The 21287-nt window shown below is 42.1% G+C and overlaps 1 protein-coding gene across 4 annotated transcripts; it reads left to right on the top strand.

Annotated features, from left to right (window-relative positions):
• The first annotated feature begins 72 nt into the window (after positions 1-72).
• On the top strand, positions 73-20213 carry Catsper2 (cation channel sperm associated 2). Of its 4 annotated transcripts, none has more exons than XM_040746152.1 (13): positions 73-90; positions 1326-1466; positions 3054-3227; positions 3401-3469; positions 7206-7258; positions 7821-7976; positions 8418-8542; positions 10484-10662; positions 10848-10947; positions 11374-11403; positions 13349-13719; positions 14065-14232; positions 20076-20213. In XM_040746152.1, exons 2-13 carry the CDS (start codon positions 1328-1330, stop codon positions 20105-20107), a joined length of 1596 nt encoding a protein of 531 aa, XP_040602086.1. In that variant the 5' UTR covers positions 73-90; positions 1326-1327; the 3' UTR covers positions 20108-20213. The 4 variants fall into 4 exon arrangements, with proteins under 4 accessions (XP_040602086.1, XP_040602085.1, XP_040602088.1 ...); XM_040746151.1 differs by having other exon boundaries at positions 7206-7378; XM_040746154.1 differs by lacking the exon at positions 73-90 and adding an exon at positions 144-247 and having other exon boundaries at positions 7206-7378.
• The last annotated feature ends 1074 nt before the right edge of the window (positions 20214-21287 follow it).

Genomic DNA, 21287 nt, shown 5'->3' with positions numbered 1-21287 from the left:
GAGGACCCAACCCCCTAGGCCGGCTCGGGCCGTAGTGTGGCAGTCGCTGATTGGCTGCATCCCGCTGCGTCGGGCGGGATGAACCAGCTGGTAACTGCCGATTGGCGGGCGCGCGCGGCGGGGCGGGGCGGGACGGACGCTGGGGCGAACGCCCGCGGGCCCGGCTGTAGCGGAGGCCGTGGCGGGGGTCGGCGGGAAGTGGGGCTCTGCGTCGTCGCCGTAGCGACCCTGAGCTCGGCCAGCGGAGGGAAGTGGTGCTCAGGGCGCCGGCGCGGGAGGCGGAGGGGTGAAGTCAGGGCTGAGTGGGCGGAAGTGCGCTGGGGCTGACGTGAGGGGAGCTTGAGCTGCCCCGCTCCCTCCCTCACGGCGTTGGGGCGCTCACACACTTGGGCACAATACGACACGTTTCCCAAAGGCCAGGCTGTTGATTTGTCCAATTATAGGGCGTAGTAACCCTACATCCTGCCGCTGCCCCACCTCGAATCCTGCTTTGTCAGGTCCTCGTGAGGACTGTATTCTTTGTCCAGCCTTAGTCCTCTGCCCTCCCGCCTGCTGCATTTTCACTGATTGTTGCTGTTCGTTTGTTCCAGAGGGTGGGTAATTAAGAATTGAACCGGGAACCCTGCACAGTGCTGAGCAAGTGATTCATGCTCTTTTGACTTTAAACTAAGTTTCCCCGATTGGTCTTGAGTTCATCCTATAATACTGTTCTATAATTCTGTCTGACCTTAAAAAAAAAAAAGACAAGGTATCACTGTGTGGCCCTGGTTGGCTTGGGACTAGCTATGTAGGCCAAGCTGGCCTCGAACTCAACAGAGATCTCCAGTCTCTTGAGATTACAAGTATGTGTCCCTATTGCCAGCCTTTTAAACTGATTTTTTTTTTTTTTGAGACAGGCTTTGGAGGCTGTCCTGGTACTCTCTCTGTAGACTAGGCTGGCCTCAAACTCACAGAGATCTGCCTATCTCTGCCTCCCGAGTGCTGGGATAAAGATGTGAGCCACCAACTCCCGACTTTAAACTGAATTTTTAAAAAGAAATATTAATTACAAATGCTGTCAGAAAATGAAAATACCTGGATATTTAGTTGATTGTGGAAATATCATTTATGACTCCATCTTTTGCATAAACAAAAAATCAAAACAAAAATTTTGAGTCCTTCAATATGTTTGTTTGCTCTTAACTGCTTATGGTTTCTTTGTCTGGGCTCCTTAAATCTCTAAAAGGCAAAGAAGGTGGGGAGGAGGGCAGGAAATGGAAAAAGAAAACCTTAATCCTAGTGAAACTCTTGAGAATGAAATGACCCTTGGTTCTATTTCTTAACAGACATGGCACAGGAACAAGGACACATGCATCTACCCAGAGCTGATGCCATTCGTTCCCGGCTCGTGGACACTTTCTCCCTCATAGAACATTTGCAAGGCTTGAGCCAAGCCGTACCAAGGCACACTCTCCGGGAGATACTTGGTTAGCAGTCTGTTCGTTCACACTAAATGTAATTTTCCTGCCCACATCCTCCATGGATAGGAAGCAGAGACATATTTAAGGGTGGAGCCAGGAATGGTGGTATAAGACTGAGTCAGGGGATCCCAAGTTTGATACTAGCCTGGGCTACATAGCAAGATCCTGGTTCAAACAAACAACAACAAAAAATAGGGCTGGCAAGATGGCTTAGTAAAGATTCCTGCTATAAATATTGATGACCTGAATTTGATATTTGATTCTCAGGACCTACCTGGAAGGAGAGAACTGGTTCCCAAAAGTTGCCCTCTGGCATACACACCCATGTTTGAGAGAAAGCACTCAAGGGCACACACACACACACACACACACACACACACACACACACACATTTTTTTTTTTTGGAAACACAGTTTCTCTGTGTAACAGCCCAACAGCCCTAGCTTTCCTGGAACTACCTCTGTAGACTCACAGAGATCCATCTACCTGCCTCTGCCTCCCAAGTGCTGGGATTAAAGGCATATACCACCACCCTGCCAGACAAATTTTTCAGAACAAACAGGTATGGATGATGCTTGTGTACAATTCCAGTACTCTGGAGGTGGAAGCACTAGTAGTTCAAAGTCATTCCTGGTTACTTGGTTTGAGGACAAAATGGGTTGTATGAAACTATCTCAAATAATGGGGCCAGTGAGGTGGCACAGGAAGTAAAATGTCCTTGCTGCCATGTCTGAAAACCTGAGTTCCATACTCAGGACCTACATGATACAAGAAGACAAACTACACACACACACACACACACACACACACACACACACACACACACACGGTTTTAAGTACAAATGGAATTTTAGGGCTAAGAAGCTACACTAAGCTTGATAAACTCAGGGCTTTAGCCCTCTATCTCTTCCTCCAAGTTCTAGTGAAGTAACCCTGACTTTGGAAAGTTTCCACCAAAGATACTTAAAACTTGGAGGTTTCTGGGCTGGTTATGGTGGCATATGCCTTAAGTCCCAGTATTTAGAAGGCAAAGACTGGTGAATGTCTTAATGGGAAAGAGCCTGATCTACATAGCAGGTTCTAAGCCAGCTGGGGCGTGAGGTTTGTACCTGCTGGTTTTGTGAGCAAGGTCAGTGTGAGGCATGTTTTCACTTTACACTAATAGAATGCTTAGTTGTGCCGTCTGTTGGTGGCACACGCCTTTAATCCCAGCACTTAGGAAGGCAGAGGCAGGGGGATCTCTGTGAGTTGGAGGTCAGCCTGGTCTACAGAGTGAGTTCCAGGACAGGCTCCAAAGCTACAGAGAAACCCTGTCTAAAAAACCAAGGAAGAAAAGAATTCTTAGTTGCTTTGAAAAAGTACAGCTTACAAGGCAGAGCTGCTGCTGCATGTAGAGGATCTATTATTTCACCACTGTCCCTGTCCCCAACTCTACCTGCTGTCCACAGACTCCCCCATCTGTGTATCTCTCTCTTCTCCTCTCAGTTTTTCCGGGGAGACTGGGGAGAGAAGGCAGTCCCATGTGTTGCCCAGTCCTGGTAGATTCAAGCTGAGCAACAGGCATGCCCAATTATCTTTCCATTGTTGTTGCAGATCCTTCTCGCCAGAAGAAACTCATGTCGGGAGATCAGCACCAGCTAGTGCGCTTCTCCATAAAGCCCCGGCATATGGGGCACATCACACATTCCCAGCGAATGCTGAGCAGTCTTCGAGTGCGGTGCAGTCAGAGACCACCTCTTTCCCTGTGGGCTGGATGGGTTCTTGAGAGTATCCTTTAGTGTCACTTGTTTTAGTCCCAGCATTCCCCTTATCTGTTAATGACTCATTTCTCCTCTTTCAAACTACTTCCTTCAAATTCTCATATTGACACTGCTGTCCTTGTTATTTCAGCTGCACAAATGACAAAGTACTCTTCTGTGTGTTTCCTTAAAAGAAAACAGGTTCCATCTTCTCGAAATTCATCATCTCGCTCATCTTCCTGAATACCATTGTACTGATGGTGGAAATAGGTGAGAACTGGTGCCCAATGAAAAAGGTCGTGTGTGAAGATGGTTTCCTCCCAACCAGACCATTTCACATTTTCAGATATCTCATTGTGATGAGGACACATTTATTTACTCATCTGCTTTTTAAGACAGAGTCTCATGTAATCCACACTAGCCGCAAACTCCATATGTAGTAGGATGAACCTGACCTCCTGCTTGTACTTTCCATATGAGATTACAGGTGTGCACTGCTGTGCCTAGAAAGAGAAAATGAATTCTAAAAACCCATTAATATATGATATGAACTATGTTAAAAACAGAAGGACAGCTCATTTAATTGTTAACTCAGGCAGATTGGTCAGGTCAGGTATTTCTTAATTTTGGAGGGTTTTACCAGTCTTATTTTCATATTATGTAACTTGATCAAATCACTTATTTTGTGACAATCTGCTTTTGGGGGGGGGTTGAGACAGGGTTACTCTGTGGCTTTGGAGGCTGTCCTAGAACTAGCTCTTGTAGACCCGGCTGGTAATGAACTCACAGAGATCCGCCTGCCTCTGCCTCCCGAGTGCTGGCATTAAAGGTGTGTGCCACCACCGTCCATCAGCAATCTGCTTTTATATATTTATTTTTCATTTTATTTTGTATGTATAGGTGGTTTTGACTCCATGTATACATGTGCAGGCAGTGCCCACAGATGCCAGAAGAGGGCACTGGGTCCCTAGACCTGAAGTTACAGATACTTGCAGCCCTCTGAATGGTTGCTGGGAATAGAATCCCAGGTACTTTGGGTGCTCTTATTGCTGAGCAATCTCTCCAGGCCCTTGTAATCTTACTTGTTTAAAACCAAATGCTTAGGGCTTGTAGTTTAGCCCAAGAGTAGAGTGCTTGCCTAGCATTTGAACACCCCTGAGAGTAGTCCCCAGCACTTCAAGCAAAACATGCTTATTTCAGTTGTAAGGACCATTTGAATTCATGAACCACAAGTTGTGATTTTTTTTTCTAACGCCAGCAAATGGCTTTGTGGAAACATATAGAAATGACAGTGTGCTATTCTGCTCCATAATGTTGGATTTTCCTTACAACCAATGTGAGCTTACCTGGTATTCTATGAAGTGACTGATGTTTCTGTTATGACATAATAGGGAATAGCAACAGATGGCTGCCTATATCAAAACCGCCTTGTCTAATGGAACTGTATACTTTGCCTGGCCTATCTGATTAAATTCCTACCTTCTACTCTGGAGGAAGAATGTCCACCAAGAATTAACTGCAGTGGCTAAGTCTGCTGGGTTGACTATACTGGGTTCTTAGCTCTGTTTACATAGAGGTTCTTTTGCCTTGCTAAGGCAGGGTGGATTTTTGATTGGCTAGTTTGTTGGTGCTGGAATCCAAACCCAGGTCCTCTGTACAAGTAGTAAGCACTCTTAACTGCTGAGACTTGTTAGTGTTTAGAAATGGGTCTCACTCTGTAGCCCAGGCTAGCCTGGAACTTCCCATGTAGCCACAGTTGTCCTCAGCTTTAATACTTCCGCTTTAGCCTCCTTAGTGCTAGCTGGATTACAGGTGTTCAACACTCAGCTTGAGTTTGTTTTTTGTTTGGTTGTTGCTTTTGTTTTTATTTTTTTTTTATGTAAACCAGGCTGCTCCCGAGAGGGCAGCCTTTAAAGGATTGCACCACAATACCTGGAGTATTTTGTTCCTGGGTCTCACTTAAGAGTCTAGGCTGGCCTTTGTTCTCTGTGTAATCTGAGCTGCCTTTGAACCTTTCATCCTCCTGCCTCAGTCTCCTAAGCAGTAGAATGAAAGGATAGTCATATTTTCATCTCCAGACAGTGCACCTTTTCATTAGTTGATGCAGCATTGGCAGTGGTCACCCTGCACATTCTGTCTCACATAAGCAATTTCTGCTGTTTGTTCTGATGTTTCTTCAGCTCTTTTAGCTTCTACAAATCAATACTTTTTCCAGCATGTAAAAGATTGGCTGCTCTTTAATCAGGACTACCCAGACCATCAGATTCCTATTTCTAAGACTCTTTAAACCACAAACCATTTTATTGTTCTTTTAAAAAAAGCTTTTAGCCAGCTGCTGGTGGTGCACACGTTTAATCACAGCACTTGGAAGAGGCAGGCAAATCTCTGTGAGTCAGAGGCCAGACTGGTCCACAGAGCAAGTTCCAGGACAGCCAAGGCTGTCTTGACCCCCCCCCCTTTTTTTTAGAATGGTCTTTCTCTGGCTGGAGAGATGGTTCAGAGGTTCTGAGTTCAATTCCCAGCAACCACATGGTGGCTTACAGCCATCTATAATGAGATCTGGTCCCCTCTTCTGGCCTGCAGGCAGGTAGAACACTGTATACATAATAAATAAATATTTAAAAAAGTTTCTATGTGTGTGCTCGTGTGAGTGCATGCACAGGTGTCAGAAGGCCAGAAGAAGATGTAGGATTCCTTAGAGCTGGAGTTTTAAGACAGTTGTGTTTTTTTAGCCAGTAAGCTGTCTTTCCAGCCCCAAATTACTTCATTGTTCTTTATGAAAATTCTGTCTGTGAAGGCAAAACTGAATAAACATTATTGCATTCTATTTTCCAGACAGTGCCTTCTAATACTGTGACACCCCCCCCCGCTTCTGGGAGCCAGCACTTAGTGTGTGTTTATTTGTTTAATTACTTGTGTGTGTGTGTAGGTTCATGTGTCATGGCTCAAGTGTGGAGGTCAGAGGACAACTTGCAGAAGGCAGTTCTCTCTTCTCTGGGGATCAGACTCAGGTTGTCAGGCTTGGCAGTAAGCACTCCACTCCCTGAGCCCCTGGCTGACCCAGAGCAATTGTTTTGAATTAAGCTGTCATCGTTGGTGAAATACATTACTTACTTACCACTAAGAAATAAAAATCATCCTAGGATGCATCATTGTAAAAGGTGTCTTTGAAATTATTCAGAAGTTTAATCTTCCTTCCTTCATCTCTCTCTCTGTCTCTCTTTGTCTGTCTCTGTCTCTGTCTCTGTCTCTGTCTCTCTCTCTCTCTTTCTTTCTTTTTTTGCAAAATAGGATTTCTCTGTAGCTATGGAGCCTGTCCTGGAACTTGCTCTGTAGACCAGGCTGGCATCCAACTCACAGAGATCCACCTGCCTCTACCTCCCAAGTTCTGGGATTAAAGGCGTGCACCACCACTGCCCAGGTAGAAGCTTGATTTTTTAAAAAGATTTTATATCATATTTCTATGTTTTCATTCTGTTTACAAGACCTATTTCTTTTCTATAAGGTTTAGGACAAACTTAATTGTATAGCGTATAGTTGAGGTGTAGTAAAGAGGGAAATTCTGTAGGGGCTGTATAACTGTAAAATGGGTTGTAAGTGACTTGGAACTGTTGCTTATACCAGTAACAAGAGGTAAAGTATAGCTCTTGTTTTATGGGTAATTCTACCATGTATCACATAGGTTGAAGCAACAGCACTTGTTACTCTTGTACAGGATCCAGGTTGGATTCTTACATCCACATAGTAACTTACAACAGTCTGTAACTCCAGTTCCAGGGGATCTGACACCTTCTTTTGACTTTGGGAAGCAGTCACCCGTGGTATACATACATACACATATATATATACATACATAGAGGCAAAATACTCATACATTTTAAAAATCAAAAAAAAAAAAACCAGAGACATCCAGGAGAAATGGAATAGTAGTGGTCACAACTCTGGTTTATAAATGATCATCCTTCATTATTCAGTTTCTTGCTTAATTTTTATTTCTCCCTTACAGAATTGATGGAATCCACAAATACTAAGCTGTGGCCATTGAAGCTGACTTTGGAGGTGGCAGATTGGTTTATCTTATTTAGTTTCATTTTAGAAATCATTCTAATGTGGATGTTCAGCTTTTCTCTCTTCTGGAATAATGCCTGGAATGTCTTTGACTTTGTTGTTACCATGTTGGTAAGGATAAATATCCTTAGGAGTAGTTAATGGGACTAGCAGTATGCCTTGGCAAATTAGGTTATCTGAAACTTCCATAAAGGGATATATAGAAATTTATCCAATTGTTGTTGTTAGGATCATCAACCCCTAAAATGACATCTGCCAATTACTGAACACTTAAGTGCCAGCCACTATTTTAATATTTTATGTGGACTATTTTCTTTATGTTTTGTAACAACTCAAGAGATAAGCACTGACTTTATCCCATTTTCTTAAATATCTAAACAAGTTGAAATGCAGAGCTTAAGTAGGTCAATACAAAAAAACTAAATGGCAAACAGTCCCCAGAGAATGCCATTCAAAGATGACACCCAGAAAACTATGGAGAAGATGGGATGAAAGGGGGCACCTGTGCTTGGGTTCTTCGGGTATCCTTGCTTACTGCCTGTGTCTCCCACAGTCTGTGCTTCCTGAGTTTGTGGTGTTGATGGGCGTCTCGGGGGAATCTGTGTGGCTCCAGCTGCTGAGGATCTCCCGGGTGCTGAGATCTCTCAAACTGTTCGCACGATTTCGTCAAATTAAAGTTATTATATTGGCTCTGGTCAGGGCCCTGAAGGTGATTTAAATTGATTAACCTAAAGTGGGATGGGGAACAAGGTAGAAAGACTTGAATTTAATATTTAATATGGTCAAAGAAGGTCATGAGAGGTTCTATGAAATGTTCTTGTATGAGAACATTTGTATGTTATTAGGAGCATCAATCTCTAAAATAATATCTGCCAGTTACTGAGCACAAAGGGCCAGCCACCATTTTAAATATTTTATGTGGGTTATCTTCTTTGTGTTCTGTAACAACTCAAGAGATAAGCACTGACTTTCTCCCATTTTTTCTTATATTTAAACAAGTTGATATACAGAACTTAAAAAAAGTAAACTGCTGTGGTTTAGAGATATGCTTGTTCTGGATTTGGTGGGAGATGGTTGGGTGGGCTTGACGGGGCTGCTGGTGGGACTCAGCCTTGCCTTACATATGCCTGACTTGGGTCATGGCTTCTAGAGCATGACGTTCCTCTTGATGCTGCTGCTTATCTTCTTCTACATTTTTGCTGTCACTGGTGTCTACTTCTTCGAAGACTATTCCCGCTCAACTATCGAGGACCTGGAGTACAGCATGTTCTTCTCGTAAGCATGGTGGAGGGCAACCTTCATGAGGGGAGGGGTTTGTGTCACACTGAGATGCTCAGCCAAAGCACAGCAATACAGAAAACTAGAGTCTATTGTAAGATAGTGGGACAGAATACAAAGAGAAGAAAGGAGAAACGGGCATAGTAAGTAGAGCTAGCTCTGATGTTGGGCCTAGGACAACTGGTTCTGGTTTGTTTGTTTTTTTAAGTTTTTTGAAATTTTTAATTGAAGTATAATTGTGTCACTTTCCCCTTTCCCTTCCCGTCACTAACCTCTTCCATGTCCCCTCTCCCCAATCCTCCTCTTGCTCCTCCACTCTCAAACTGACAATCCCTTTTTTCTTCTTCTTATTGCTATATTATATATGGTGTAAAAATGTAAATACAACTTGCTGCATCTGTTTAGTGTTGTGTGTATATGATTTCAGGACTGATCACTTTGTACCGGATAAATTGATTGGGTGATCGTCCATGGGAGACTAATTCTCCCTCTCTCAGCAGTCATCAATCAGTTGCCCTTCTAGGGGTGGGACCTCTGAGATTTCCACATTAGCATGTCTTGCCTAGGCAGCCATATTGCTGAGATACTCTGGTTGTAGCTTCCCTGTCATTTCTAGGAGATGTACTCTCAAAGCAGACTTTGTGGTCCTCTGGCTCTTGAAATCTTTCTGCCACCTCTTGTGCAATGTTCCCTGAACCTTAAGCTGTGTTGCAGAGATGTCCATTAGGGCTGGGCCCCCATGATCAGTTGATCTCTGCTTTATTGGTGTTCTGTAATGGTATCTGTCTGCTGCAAAGAGAAGCTTCTTTGATGCAGAGTAAGAGATACACTTATCTGTGAGAACAAGGATAAGTTTTAAAATGCAGTTAGGAATTAGGCTGGTCTAGTAAAGTAGTGGTTATAGGTTTTCCTTCTAAGATTCCATGACCTTACCAGCCCAGTGTCTTTGGCTAGATTTCTAGTACCAGACATGATTTGCCTTCCTTCCTTGGAAGCTTGCATAGCACCTTCTTGTGTTATGGAAGTTAGACTGCAGGAAGACAGTTTTCAGATTAGATACAGCTCAAATCTTCTGAGTCCTGTGACCAAAGTGTATCATGTCTTCAGCAATAAGGACTTAGCCTCCACTTTTGAGAGGAACCAAGGGCAGCAGCAATAGTTTATACTATTTTGGGAGTCACTTGGACTACCCTGACGAACAACTCAGATGAAAATTTCTCATGCCTGGTACTGGGATTTTGGTTTTAGATCATTCATGGCTCTTGTGGGAACAGTCAGCCAAAGTGGCATAACTTCATTTAAGCTATGTATACATATACACATAGGCATATTTTTTATAATTTTAGGTAAATATAAAATAACACGATTCCTTGAGGCTTTATCAAATATTCTCAGGGTTGCTCTTCCAGAAGACCCAGGTTCAATTCCCAGCACCCACTTGGCAGCTCACAGCTGTCTGTAACTCCAGTTCCAAGGGGTCTGAAACTCTCACATAGACATACCTGCAGGCAAAATACTGATGCATATGAAATAAATAAATAGATAATTAAAAAGAGACTAATATGAAAGAATTTAGTTAGTATGTATTTATTGGTAAAGTAGCAACCCTAGGACTAATGGAATATTGAGAAGTATTTATAGGCTATTCATGAGAAAAAGGAGCATAATAAAAGTGATTTCAGACTGAAGAATGGTTGGCTAGAAAATATCGAATATGATAGAAAAAGGAGCCAAAATCAGAGCATATTACAAAGAAATGCCCTTATGTTGCTTAAGAATGAGGCCAAAAGCAGAGGCAGGAGATCAACTGTGAATTCAATGCCAGCCTTGTCTACATAGTGTTCCAGTCTAGCCTGGGCACATAGTGAGACTCAAAACAAAAACAAGTTTCTGAAAGGTTTAGATCCATGCTTCTGTATATTCACTCTGCTTTTTTAGGGACCTACTAAATTCCCTGGTGACAGTGTTCATCCTCTTCACCTTGGATCATTGGTATGCAGTACTTCAGGATGTCTGGAAGGTGCCAGAAGCTAGCCGAGTATTTAGTAGCATCTATGTGGTCCTTTGGTTGTTGCTTGGCTCCATTATCTTTCGAAATATCATAGTAGCCATGATGGGTAAGCCCAGAGAATGTGCAACTTGGTAAGAGGGACGGTGGGAAGAACCTGACCATTTGGGGCTGGTGGACTATTGGGAGAGAACCCCGTGTAACAGGGAAGCTTGGATATTGTTTCTCCCCACTTAAACATGTTCTTGGTCTAGTCACTGCCACCTTCCAACTCCTAACGGCCCTTTGGGGCAGTTACTAACTTTCAGAATATCAGAAATGAGCTGAATGAGGAGATGACCCACCTGGAGGTTCAGTATAAAGCTGACATATTCAAGAGACAGATTATCCAGAGGTCAGCTTCTGTGTGTTCAAACCTAATGTTATTTCTCAACTCATTTCCTGTTTCTTTTCCTTGGCCCTATGACACCATTTTTGCCTAGAGTTAAGAAGTCCCCATTCAACTGGGTGGTGGTGGTAGTGGTGGCAGCGGTGCATGCCTTTAACCCCAGCACTCGGGAGGCAGAGGCAGGCAAATCTCTGTAAGTTTGAGATTAGCTGGTCTACAGAGAAAGTTCCAGGACAGGTTCCAAAGTTACACAGAGAAGCCCTGGTCTGGAAAAAAAAAGTCCCCATTCTAGTTTTCCTTTATATGCTATGGGGGTTTCTCTATTCCCCTTTATTACTTATTTTTTCCTTTTAGATAGGAATTGTTTTCTTTATTATATTTCTTCTGAGGTGTAACTTTTTTCTAATTTTACTTTTTTGTTTTGCTTTATAGGAGACATAACCTGTCCCCTGAAGCAGGAAGGTAAAGTAATAGCAATGTGGATGGCAGGTTAGGAGCAATTGTGTGAATTGGGATGGGAATATGAGAAGAAGTAGATGGCAGAGATCAATAAAGATGAAGATTTGCTTTGAGAGGGAATTTATGGTACCCCCAAATTATCTGTCCCTGTCCTAACTCTCTAAAACCTGTCAATGCAACTCTATTGGAAAAGAGGTCTTTGCAAGTGGGGTTAATCTAAAGATCTTGAAATGGGTCATCATGGGCTATCTGAGTAGGTTCTAAATTATTGACAAAGATCCTCTAGGAGACCAAGGGACAACATGGTAGCAGAGAAAGGTGAAGGTAGAGGTTTCGTCGAGACAGAGTCTCTGTGTTGTCCTGGCTGTCCTAGGACTCGATGACTGGCTTCAAGCTCATGGATATCTTCCTGCTTCTGCCTTCAAGTACTGGAATGAAATATATGTGCCATCATACCTGGTTGGTTTGCTTGTTTCTTTTTGTTTTTCGAGCCAGGATTTCTCTGTGTAGCTTTGGAGCCTGTCCTGGAATTCACTCTGTTGACCAGGCTGGCTGATTATTTTGTTTTTGTGGAGACTTTTTTCTTCTTATTTTTTTAAATTTTGAGTTGAACATAGTAGTGCATGTCTTTGCCAATCATGACTGACTATGGTTGTAGTTTTAAACAGGGTAACTAACACATCCTCATTGAAAGAAATAATGTGAGCTGAGATTTGAAAGGGATGAGATTTCCATGGGTATATCTTTGTGGAGTGCTAGTAGCAGAGATAAAAGCTGCTACAAAGACCCTAAGTTGGAAGCATACCAAATATGTTTGAGAAACAATAATGGCTATTGTAACAGGAGCAGAAAAAGAGTGACAGGAGGTCAGAGAAATAATGAATTACATATTAGCTCCTTTTCTGCAGCTGTGATAAAATGTCATGGCCAAGGTAACTTACTGAAGGAAGAGTATATTTGGCTTATGTTTCCAGAGGGAGTGGAAAAATGGCAGAGGAGGCATGGCAGCCGGTAGCCAGAACAGGAAGCTGAGAGATCACATCTTTAACTGTAAACAGGAAGCAGAGAGACTGAAGTGGAAGCGGGACTAGGCTGCGAACTCTTAAACTCTGTCCCTTGTGACATACTTCCTCCAGCAAAACGCCACTTTCTAAAGTTTCCACATCCTTCCCAAACAGCACCACCAACCAGGAGCCAGGTGTTCATATACATGAACCGGTGGGAAACTAACTGTAGGTGGAGTTTTTTGACAGGAACACCAACTCCCCCAAATGACTATACAAAGACTTGTAATTAATTACAAATGCTTGGTCAATACCTTAGGCTTGTTACTAACTAGTTCTTTCTACTTAAATTAACCCATTTTTCTTATCTATACTACCTTGTGGTGGTACCTTTTTTTTTTTTTTTTTTTTTTTTTTTAGCACAGCATGTTCATCTCCTGCTTCCTGTGTCTGGCTGGCAACTCAGCTCTCCTTCTTCCCAACATTCCCTTAGTTTGGCTCTCCGACTAACCTTTTCATGCCTGGCTATGAGAGCAATACCTCTTCACAGTGTACAAAGGATTATTCCACAGCAGGAGACATTGCTCATTCAAACCAGCCCAGCACGGGAGCATGGTTCTGTAGGGCTATAGGAGGTTGTTATAGGCTCTTAGAATTTTACTTGCAGCAAATGGAAGCAGAGCACAGGAATGACATGAAGCTGTTGACATTTAAAAACAGGATTTTCTGTTGGACTGGTATGGGAAGGAAGAGAACAATTAAGGAAGATACATTGGGGATGGCTGAGCTGGGAAATACCTAAGCCTAGAGTCTGAGAATAGTCTGGCTCTTAAAGCTGTAAATAAAAGCTTTAGGGATGATTAGACTCAGGACTAGCATAATAAATGGACTATCACATATTGCAAGTACATTTGAAGCAATAAAATTTATTTCTTTATACATAGAGAAACAAGTCATAGAAAGGCCTCCCAAGATTTATTAGAACCTTCTAAAGGGTCTGAACTCAGTGATGCTGAGAAAAGTGATGCTGAGACAAGTGATGCTGAGACAAGTGATGCCGAGGGAAGTGATGCCAAGAGAAGTGATGCCGAGGAAAGTGGTGCTGAGAGAAGTGGTGCCGAGAGAAGTGGTGCCGAGAAAAGGGATGCTGATACAAGCGATGCTGACATAAATGATGCTGACATAAATGATGCTGAGCAGGCTAAAGCTGGAGAAGGACAAAAAAAATCATCAAAATCAAAAGACTACTCATCTTCCTCTTCCACCTCTTCTTCATCCTCTTACAGTTCCTTTTTAGTTGATTTTGATTATGATGGTAAGCAGAATGGGTCCTTCCATTTGAATTCAGATTTGTCCATCTTACTTAAGAGAACCACAGTCATTGTTTTGTGACCCAGGATGACTTCAAACCCTCAATGCTCATGCCTTATGCTCCAAATGATGGGCAGGTAGGCATGCATAAGACATCCATATTGTCACTGCTTCCTCCTCTTTCTCATTTCCCCTTTCCTTTTACACTTACACAATAGCCTACATTATCTTAAAATTCACCATGTAGCCCTAGCAAGTCTAGTGTCTCAGCCTTCTAAGCTCTGTGGTTGCAGGTGTATACTATCATATCTGACCTCGACATGTTTTTAAGAACCGTTCTTCCTTACAGGTAAATTGGACTGGGAGACTCTTGTGCATGAGAACCTGCCTGGGTTAATGGATATAGATCAGGATGACCGTGTTGTTTGGCCCAGAGATTCACTTTTCCGATATTTTGAGTTACTGGAAAAACTTCAGTATAACCTAGAGGAGCGCAAGAAGTTGCAAGAATTTGCAGGTGAGGACGTAAGGCAGTCCTGTTGTCCAGGAGTTTTACATCTATGGAAGTAGCTTCTTAGTCTCAATTACTTCTACTTTGAAATAGAAACTTAGAAGAGCTAGAAAATTAGCATCTAGGGGGCGCTCAAGTCTTACAAGGTCTGAAAGCTTGATTCCCAGGAGGATATTACTTAGTTGGTATTGTTGAGAATCAGGCCAAGGTGGGGTTCCTGCTCAGCTGTGCAGCAGATTCCCTTCTCTTGGAAGGCCACAGTTTAGCCTGAGCAGTAGGGCTCAGGGCCACATTAGAGAGCTAAATTAGAAAACCCCCCAAGTAACCACTACTCCATCCTTAGAAGATGTCAAGGAACAGGCTGCTTGCTCTTCCTAGCATCAACCTCCTGAGAGAGAAGTATGTGAACTAAACAGTGGAATTGGATAGAAGCTGAAAACTTAATTGCTCCAAATCATTTTTTCCTTCATTTCATCATTTGGCTATTAATTTGAATTAATAAAAATCCTTTTAAAAAGGAGGAGGCAATGAAAGAAAGATGCACACACAGACACAAAAACCTAAACTGTGAGTTAAGAACATAACAGCTTTTCTTCATCTTCATCTATTTTCTTCTTCTTCTTCTTCTTCTTCTTCTTCTTCTTCTTCTTCTTCTTCTTCTTCTTCTTCTTCTTCTTCTTCTTCTCCTCCTCCTCCTCCTCCTCCTCTTCCTCCTCCTCCTCCTCCTTCTTCTTCTCCTCCTCCTCCTTCTTCTTCTTCTCCTCCTCCTCCTTCTTCTTCTCCTCCTCCTCCTTCTTCTTCTCTTCTTCTTCTTCTTCTCCTTCTCCTCCTCCTCTTCCTCCTCCTTCTCCTTCTTCTTCACTCCTCCTCCTCCTTCTCCTTCTTCTTCCTCATCATCGTCGTCACCATCTTCTTCTTCTGTAACATTTAAAAGTTAATTTTTATTTTTAGTTTTATGTGTGTGAGTGTTCTGACTTCATGTATGCCTCTGCACTACATGTGTTTTTGGTGCCCAAAGAGGCCAAAGAACTGGAGTTACAGTCTATGTGAGCTGCCATCTGGGTTCTGAAAATCAAAACCAGGTTCTCTGGAAGAGCAGACAGTGCTTTTAACCACTAAGCCTCTCCATCTTCTCTCCCTTCCTCCCTCCCTCCCTCCCTCCCTCCCTCCCCCCTCTCTCTCTCTCTCTCTCTCTCTCTCTCTCTCTCTCTCTTTAACATTTTAAATATTGTTTAGTGTTGTTGTCTGAGGATTTTTGTTTTTGTTTTTTTTGCCTCATATCCTTTTAAAATGGACCTAATTGAAACTAAGAATTTAATTAGGCAGCAAGATTTGTGTGTGAATATACACATGTGCATTGTGACGCAGAACAGCCATAGGAATGTATAACATTTAGGGCCAGCAAGATGACTCAGTGGGTACAGGCACTCATTACCAAGCCTGATAACTGGATGGAAAGAACTAATTTCTGAAAGTTGTCATTCTGTTTCCATGCCATGGGATTCAGGACAGGATATCAAAGATGGTTTCTGTCTATCTCAAAATGTTATCTGAAGTTAATTCTTTTCTTTCCAGTCATTCTTAGTCCTATCCTGGTAGATAGAGACAAGATGGAGAAAGGAAGAAATAGAAAGAAACTTTTTAGATTTTGTTTTGTGAGTCAGGATCTAATTCTTAGTCTTCACTGTGTTGCTATATAGCCCAGGCTGGCCTCAAACCCCAGGAATCCACTGCTTCATCTGTCCAAAACAGAGCCCTAATCAACCGATCTTCCTTCCTTCATTCCTTTGTTCCTTTGTTCCTTCTTTTCTTTCTTCTTCTCTTCCCTCTCCTCTCCTCTTCATTCTTTCTTTCTTCCTCTCTTTTTTTTTTTCGAGACAGGGTTTCTCTGTATTGTTTTGGAGGCTGTCCTGGAACTCACTCTGTAGACCAGGCTGGCCTCGAACTCACAGAGATCCACCTGCCTCTGCCTCCCGAGTGCTGGGATTAAAGGCGTGCGCCACCAACACCCGGTCTTTCTTTTTTTGAGACAGGAGGATCTCACTATGTAGCTATGACTGGCCTGAAACTAACTCTGTAGACCAGGCTGACCAGGAATTCATAGAGATCTCCCTTCCTCCTCTTTCCTAGTACTGGGATTGAAGGTGTGCTTTACCACACGCAGCTCAGAGTCCAGGTCTTCAAAAAATTATGTTTGAAACTTTCATACAAGTGTACATTAGATGCTCAGCATATCCCATATACTTTCCTTCCTTCCTTCCTTCCTTCCTTCCTTCCTTCCTTCCTTCCTTCCTTTTCTTTCTTTCTTTCTTTTTTTTTGAGATAGGGTTTCTCTGTGTAACAGCCCTGGCTGTCCTGGAATTCACTCTGTAGACCAGGCTGACCTTGAACTCACAGCGGTTCGCCTGCCCCTGCCTCCAAGTGCTGGAATTAAAGGCATGTGCCACCACCACCTAGCTTCCCCCATACATTTCTAACCCTTCTTTTCTCACTCCTCCTGCTACCTCATGCCCCATTTAACATTTATTTACTTATTGTGGAGGGGTGTTTGCACGCATAGGTGAGAGGACAACTTTTAAGAGTCAGTTCTATCCTTCCGTTACATGGGTACTGAGAACTGAACTTGGACAGTCAGGCTGGGCAGCAAGCATCTTTCTCTGCTGAGCTACCCTGCTGTCTCTGTTAGTTCTCTTGGTCCCCGAGGCAGTTACACCTCAACTTCCTTTCATGTCATATACATGCATGATCTTATGTATCTAGATAAAATCTAGCAACTGCAGATGGAGAAAATAAACGGTATTTGTTTTTCTAAGACTGCAGAGCTTATACCTTGATGTGTTAAGAGAAGCTTTTTCTTTGAGAGGAGCCTTCTCGCCCGCCTGGTTCCAGATCCACATCAGTCCCAAATAAACACACAGGAGGCTATATTAATTATGAAGCTGTTGGCCTTGCTTATTTCTTACTGGCTAGCTCTGACTTAAGTAGTTACCTCATAATTGTTAATCTAAGTATGTCTCTTACCGGAGAAGTTTCCGGGCTCCTACCCGGCGTTACATGTCGACTCTCCTCTGTTTCTCCTACCCATCATCCTCCTGGACTCCTAGCCCCACCTATCTAGATTCCTATTGGCCAGCAGTAATGTACTGACATATACACAGGACTTCCCCAACATCTCCTCTTTTCTGTTTAAACAAAAAGAAAGGTCTTAACTTTAACATAGTCAAATTGTATATGACCGAACAGTTATCAAGTAAGAACACAGTTACAACATTTTTTCTATTAACATTTAGCAAGATCTAAAGAAAATATCATCCATCCCATCCTTGTGAGTACAAAGTCCTATATGTAGCTTATCTTTTATCATAACTAAGGAAAACTATAATTATAACTATCTATCTTCAACTCCATCAAAGACCACAGAAGGATAATATATAAACACTAGGATTGACAGAGATATCTTACTGCCTAGACAGCCACCGAAGTTCCTCTGTAACGTTGGGGCATCCATCTTCAGCCCATAGGCCACAATGTATCTGGAACACTTCTCAACAAAGCAGGAAATTTCAAACTGTCCATCTGCATCAGCAGTCTGTCAGTCATTTTTCTGTGTCCTGCAGAAAGTCTTGTAGGCTCTTTCATAAAGCAGGAACCTGTAAGACTGAGTTCAGCAGTCACTTTCCTGTGGGTCCTGCATGTTCAGTTTATACAACAACAGTCAAAAAATCTAGGCAAGAGCAGTTTCTTGCCCAAATGGCTAATCTTGCCATGTTGAAAGCAAACTCCATAACAAGTTTCTTCGATGCCCATCTTCCTCTCAGACATAATTGGTGCTGCCAGGAGCAGAAATTTCTCATTGTCAAGAAAAACCCTAAACCATTTTAAATGCCATGTTCTGAAGGTCTTTGAGAGGTTTGAAGACTGTCTATCTCAAATATATTTCTGTATATCTAGAAAACCTAACTTACCTAACTATAAGTTCTGACTATTATAAGTAACTATCTATAATCTGTATTTAATTATGTATTACATTTTAAAAGATCAGTATAAGCACAATACTTAATCAAGAGGAGAAATATACACATCACAAAATTGACCTTGAATTTGTATCAATAAATGAAAAGCAATACCCATAGCATAATTCCCCTTTTTACCATTAAAAGGAGATTGGTTGTGATCATTAGCCAATTATAAACAACCCCATTTAAATGAAAACAAAGATTTATAAACAAGATGGGAATTGGGACGTCGCTCATTCCAAACTGCTTCCTGCTGGAAGGGGGCGCTGTTTTTACCATGGGGGATCATGACAAAACTCAGAAACCTGTATAAGTCCATATTTTCAGGGTCTGTAAAGCTGCATCATCTTAACTGTCTCAATTGTTGGAACACCTTGTCCACTGCTTCTGGGGGTCTTGGTTCGTCGAACCACAGAAGCCTGGAAGGAATCTTCAGCTTTTCATTTTCTGTAGAAACATAAATAAAAACTCCTTTTCCAAGTAACATATCCTTATGCTTAAATTTTGAAGTCGAGGTATTTTCAAAAGATATAAGTTGTATTAATTTAGCAGCATTTATAATCAAGTGTACTTTAGCAGTTGCTCCTTCCTTAGCAATGAAAAAACTGAAAAACACAATAGTGTACAGTATCCAGACTCTCTGTGTGATTTCCATCTTTACGTGGCTTATTTATTTATCTATTATTACTTTATTTCTTTCACTTTCATTTATTTTTCTCTGAGACAGGGTTTCTCTTTGGAAATCTGCCTGCCTCTGCCTCTGGAGTAAATCCTACCAGCGTGCGCCACCACAACGCCGGCTTTTGTATTTATATCTACTTTGTCGTTTCATTTTCTCTCTCAATCTCACGTATATTTTTAAACACACTGTAAACCTTTAGAGGTTTTTCTTTATCCAAGTCTGACTTTACTGTAAATCTTTATGTTTTTCTGGCCACGTGTCTTATCTGTAAAACCGCGGCTGTTTTAAACTGCCGGTTCAAGATGGCGGGCGTAAGCGTGATTCCAGCTTACCGCCTCAGTCCATGCTGACATCCAGCAAAAGCTGCCACTTCCAGCTGTACGCACACACCTTTCAATCATTAGCAGAGTCTCTTAAAAGAACCTTGCTGTTTTCTTTTTTTTTTTTTTTCTTTTTTCTTTTTATGCCGAGTCAGGAAGACTCCGGTAAGCGAGCCACGTGAGTCTCGGCTTGTTGCTAGCAAAACAGAGCACACCTGAGAAAAATGCTGCTACCAAAATCTGTGCTTCTCTCTGTTCTTCTGTTTTTAAAATTCCTTTAAAGCTTTTGTTGTTTTGCGTGGAAATTCAATCCCGCTCCTGACAACCATTCTGTTAAGAGAAGCTTTTTCTTTGAGAGGAGCCTTCTCGCCCGCCTGGTTCCAGATCCACATCAGTCCCAAATAAACACACAGGAGGCTATATTAATTATGAAGCTGTTGGCCTTGCTTATTTCTTACTGGCTAGCTCTGACTTAAGTAGTTACCTCATAATTGTTAATCTAAGTATGTCTCTTACCGGAGAAGTTTCCGGGCTCCTACCCGGCGTTACATGTCGACTCTCCTCTGTTTCTCCTACCCATCATCCTCCTGGACTCCTAGCCCCACCTATCTAGATTCCTATTGGTCAGCAGTAATGTATTGACATATACACAGGACTTCCCCAACATTGATGAACTTGTTTATGGTAAAAAGAAAGTAGGTTTAAGTATCGTAGAGCAAATGTCAGTTGAGATTTGTGTGGGAATCTATAACCCAGGAAACAAGGCCATTAGCAAACGTACATGTATTCACTTGTCCTTAGCTGCTGACTTCATAATCTGTCTTTTTACAGTCCAGGCCCTGATGAGTTTTGAAGACAAGTAAAGGTACAATGGATTGCCATGTCTTTCAACCCAGCAAAAGCTAATGAAGGCAATACTTGGAAATAGAGAATTTAAAATATAAATATCTAATAAATTCTGCTAATAAATATTTCTGGTAAGTTGATTAAATATTTTTATGAGATGTAGATGATACAAAAAGGCAAAAAGTTACTTCTTCAGAGGCTATGGGAAGCTGTACATCTTTCTGGCTCGCCAGCCTGTCTCCAATCCTTAATGTGACTCTTTGTGACTGCACCATTCTACCTCCTATTTTTCTTGTGCCTTCCACTCTCTAGTAAGAGCCTCATCTACTTTTATCTGCAGTCTGTGTAGACTTCCATGTGGAATAGTTAAATCCTCAGAGATTAGTGTAAAGACTTGAGAAGTAGTGTTTCCATTGCCTACTCTGCCAATATGCTCCTCTTGTGCACTATTAGCTTTCTTTTTCAGTGCTAGGAATAGGACCCATCAAGGCAGATATATATATATATTTTTTTTTTTTTGGTTTGTGCATGGTACCATAGATCAACCCCATAGTCGCATGCATCCTTACAGCTGTTCTATAAACCCCAGCAGTAAGCCCTTTATAACATCACTGAAAGAGTGACTATTAAGCTGATGGTTGGTGATGTACTATCTGAAGGTAACCCATTCCATTATTGAAGGACTCAAGTCTTTTTGGTTGGTTGGTTTTTGGAGATAGGGTCTCTGGTTCCACCCCAGCTGACCTCAAACTTACTATGCAGTACAGGCTGACCTTGAACTCCTGCTTCAGCCTCCTGGGTCATAGCTTTTACGTGCCCAACATGTGATTTATTTCTTTGGAAATGCTTATTATTAAAAATGTTATCAGTCTTGACTGAGAAGATGGCTCAGTGGTAAAGAGTACTTACTGCTCTTCTAGAGGACCCGGGTGGGTTCAGTTCCCAGCACCCTCATGGTGGCTCACGACTGCCTGTGACTCCAGGGCCAGGGATCTAACACCCCCTTTGGTCTTCCCAGGCACTGCATGCATGTGGTGAACAAACATAGATGCACATTGAAATCAATAAACATTTTAAAAACCCTATTACCTGCTGAATGTTTGATATGTATAAACATTTTATCTATTATATGTATATATATACATGCTACACAATATATGTGTGTATGCCATAAAATAACCAGATATGTAAGATAAC

Source organism: Mesocricetus auratus, unplaced genomic scaffold (assembly GCF_017639785.1).
Source record: "Mesocricetus auratus isolate SY011 unplaced genomic scaffold, BCM_Maur_2.0 Super-Scaffold_100004, whole genome shotgun sequence".
In the NCBI taxonomy this organism is placed as follows: domain Eukaryota; kingdom Metazoa; phylum Chordata; class Mammalia; order Rodentia; family Cricetidae; genus Mesocricetus; species Mesocricetus auratus.
This window is presented reverse-complemented; position numbering and strand designations above follow the sequence as displayed.

Excerpts from the sequence above, each read along its gene's own strand:
- Catsper2 (XM_040746151.1), top strand. The coding sequence starts at position 1,328 with ATGGCACAGGAACAAGGACACATGCATCTACCCAGAGCTGATGCCATT. Across the intron at positions 10,948-11,373 it reads AAGAGACAGATTATCCAGAG|GAGACATAACCTGTCCCCTG; the intron begins GTCAGCTTCTGT and ends TTTGCTTTATAG. Across the intron at positions 14,233-20,075 it reads GAAGTTGCAAGAATTTGCAG|TCCAGGCCCTGATGAGTTTT; the intron begins GTGAGGACGTAA and ends GTCTTTTTACAG.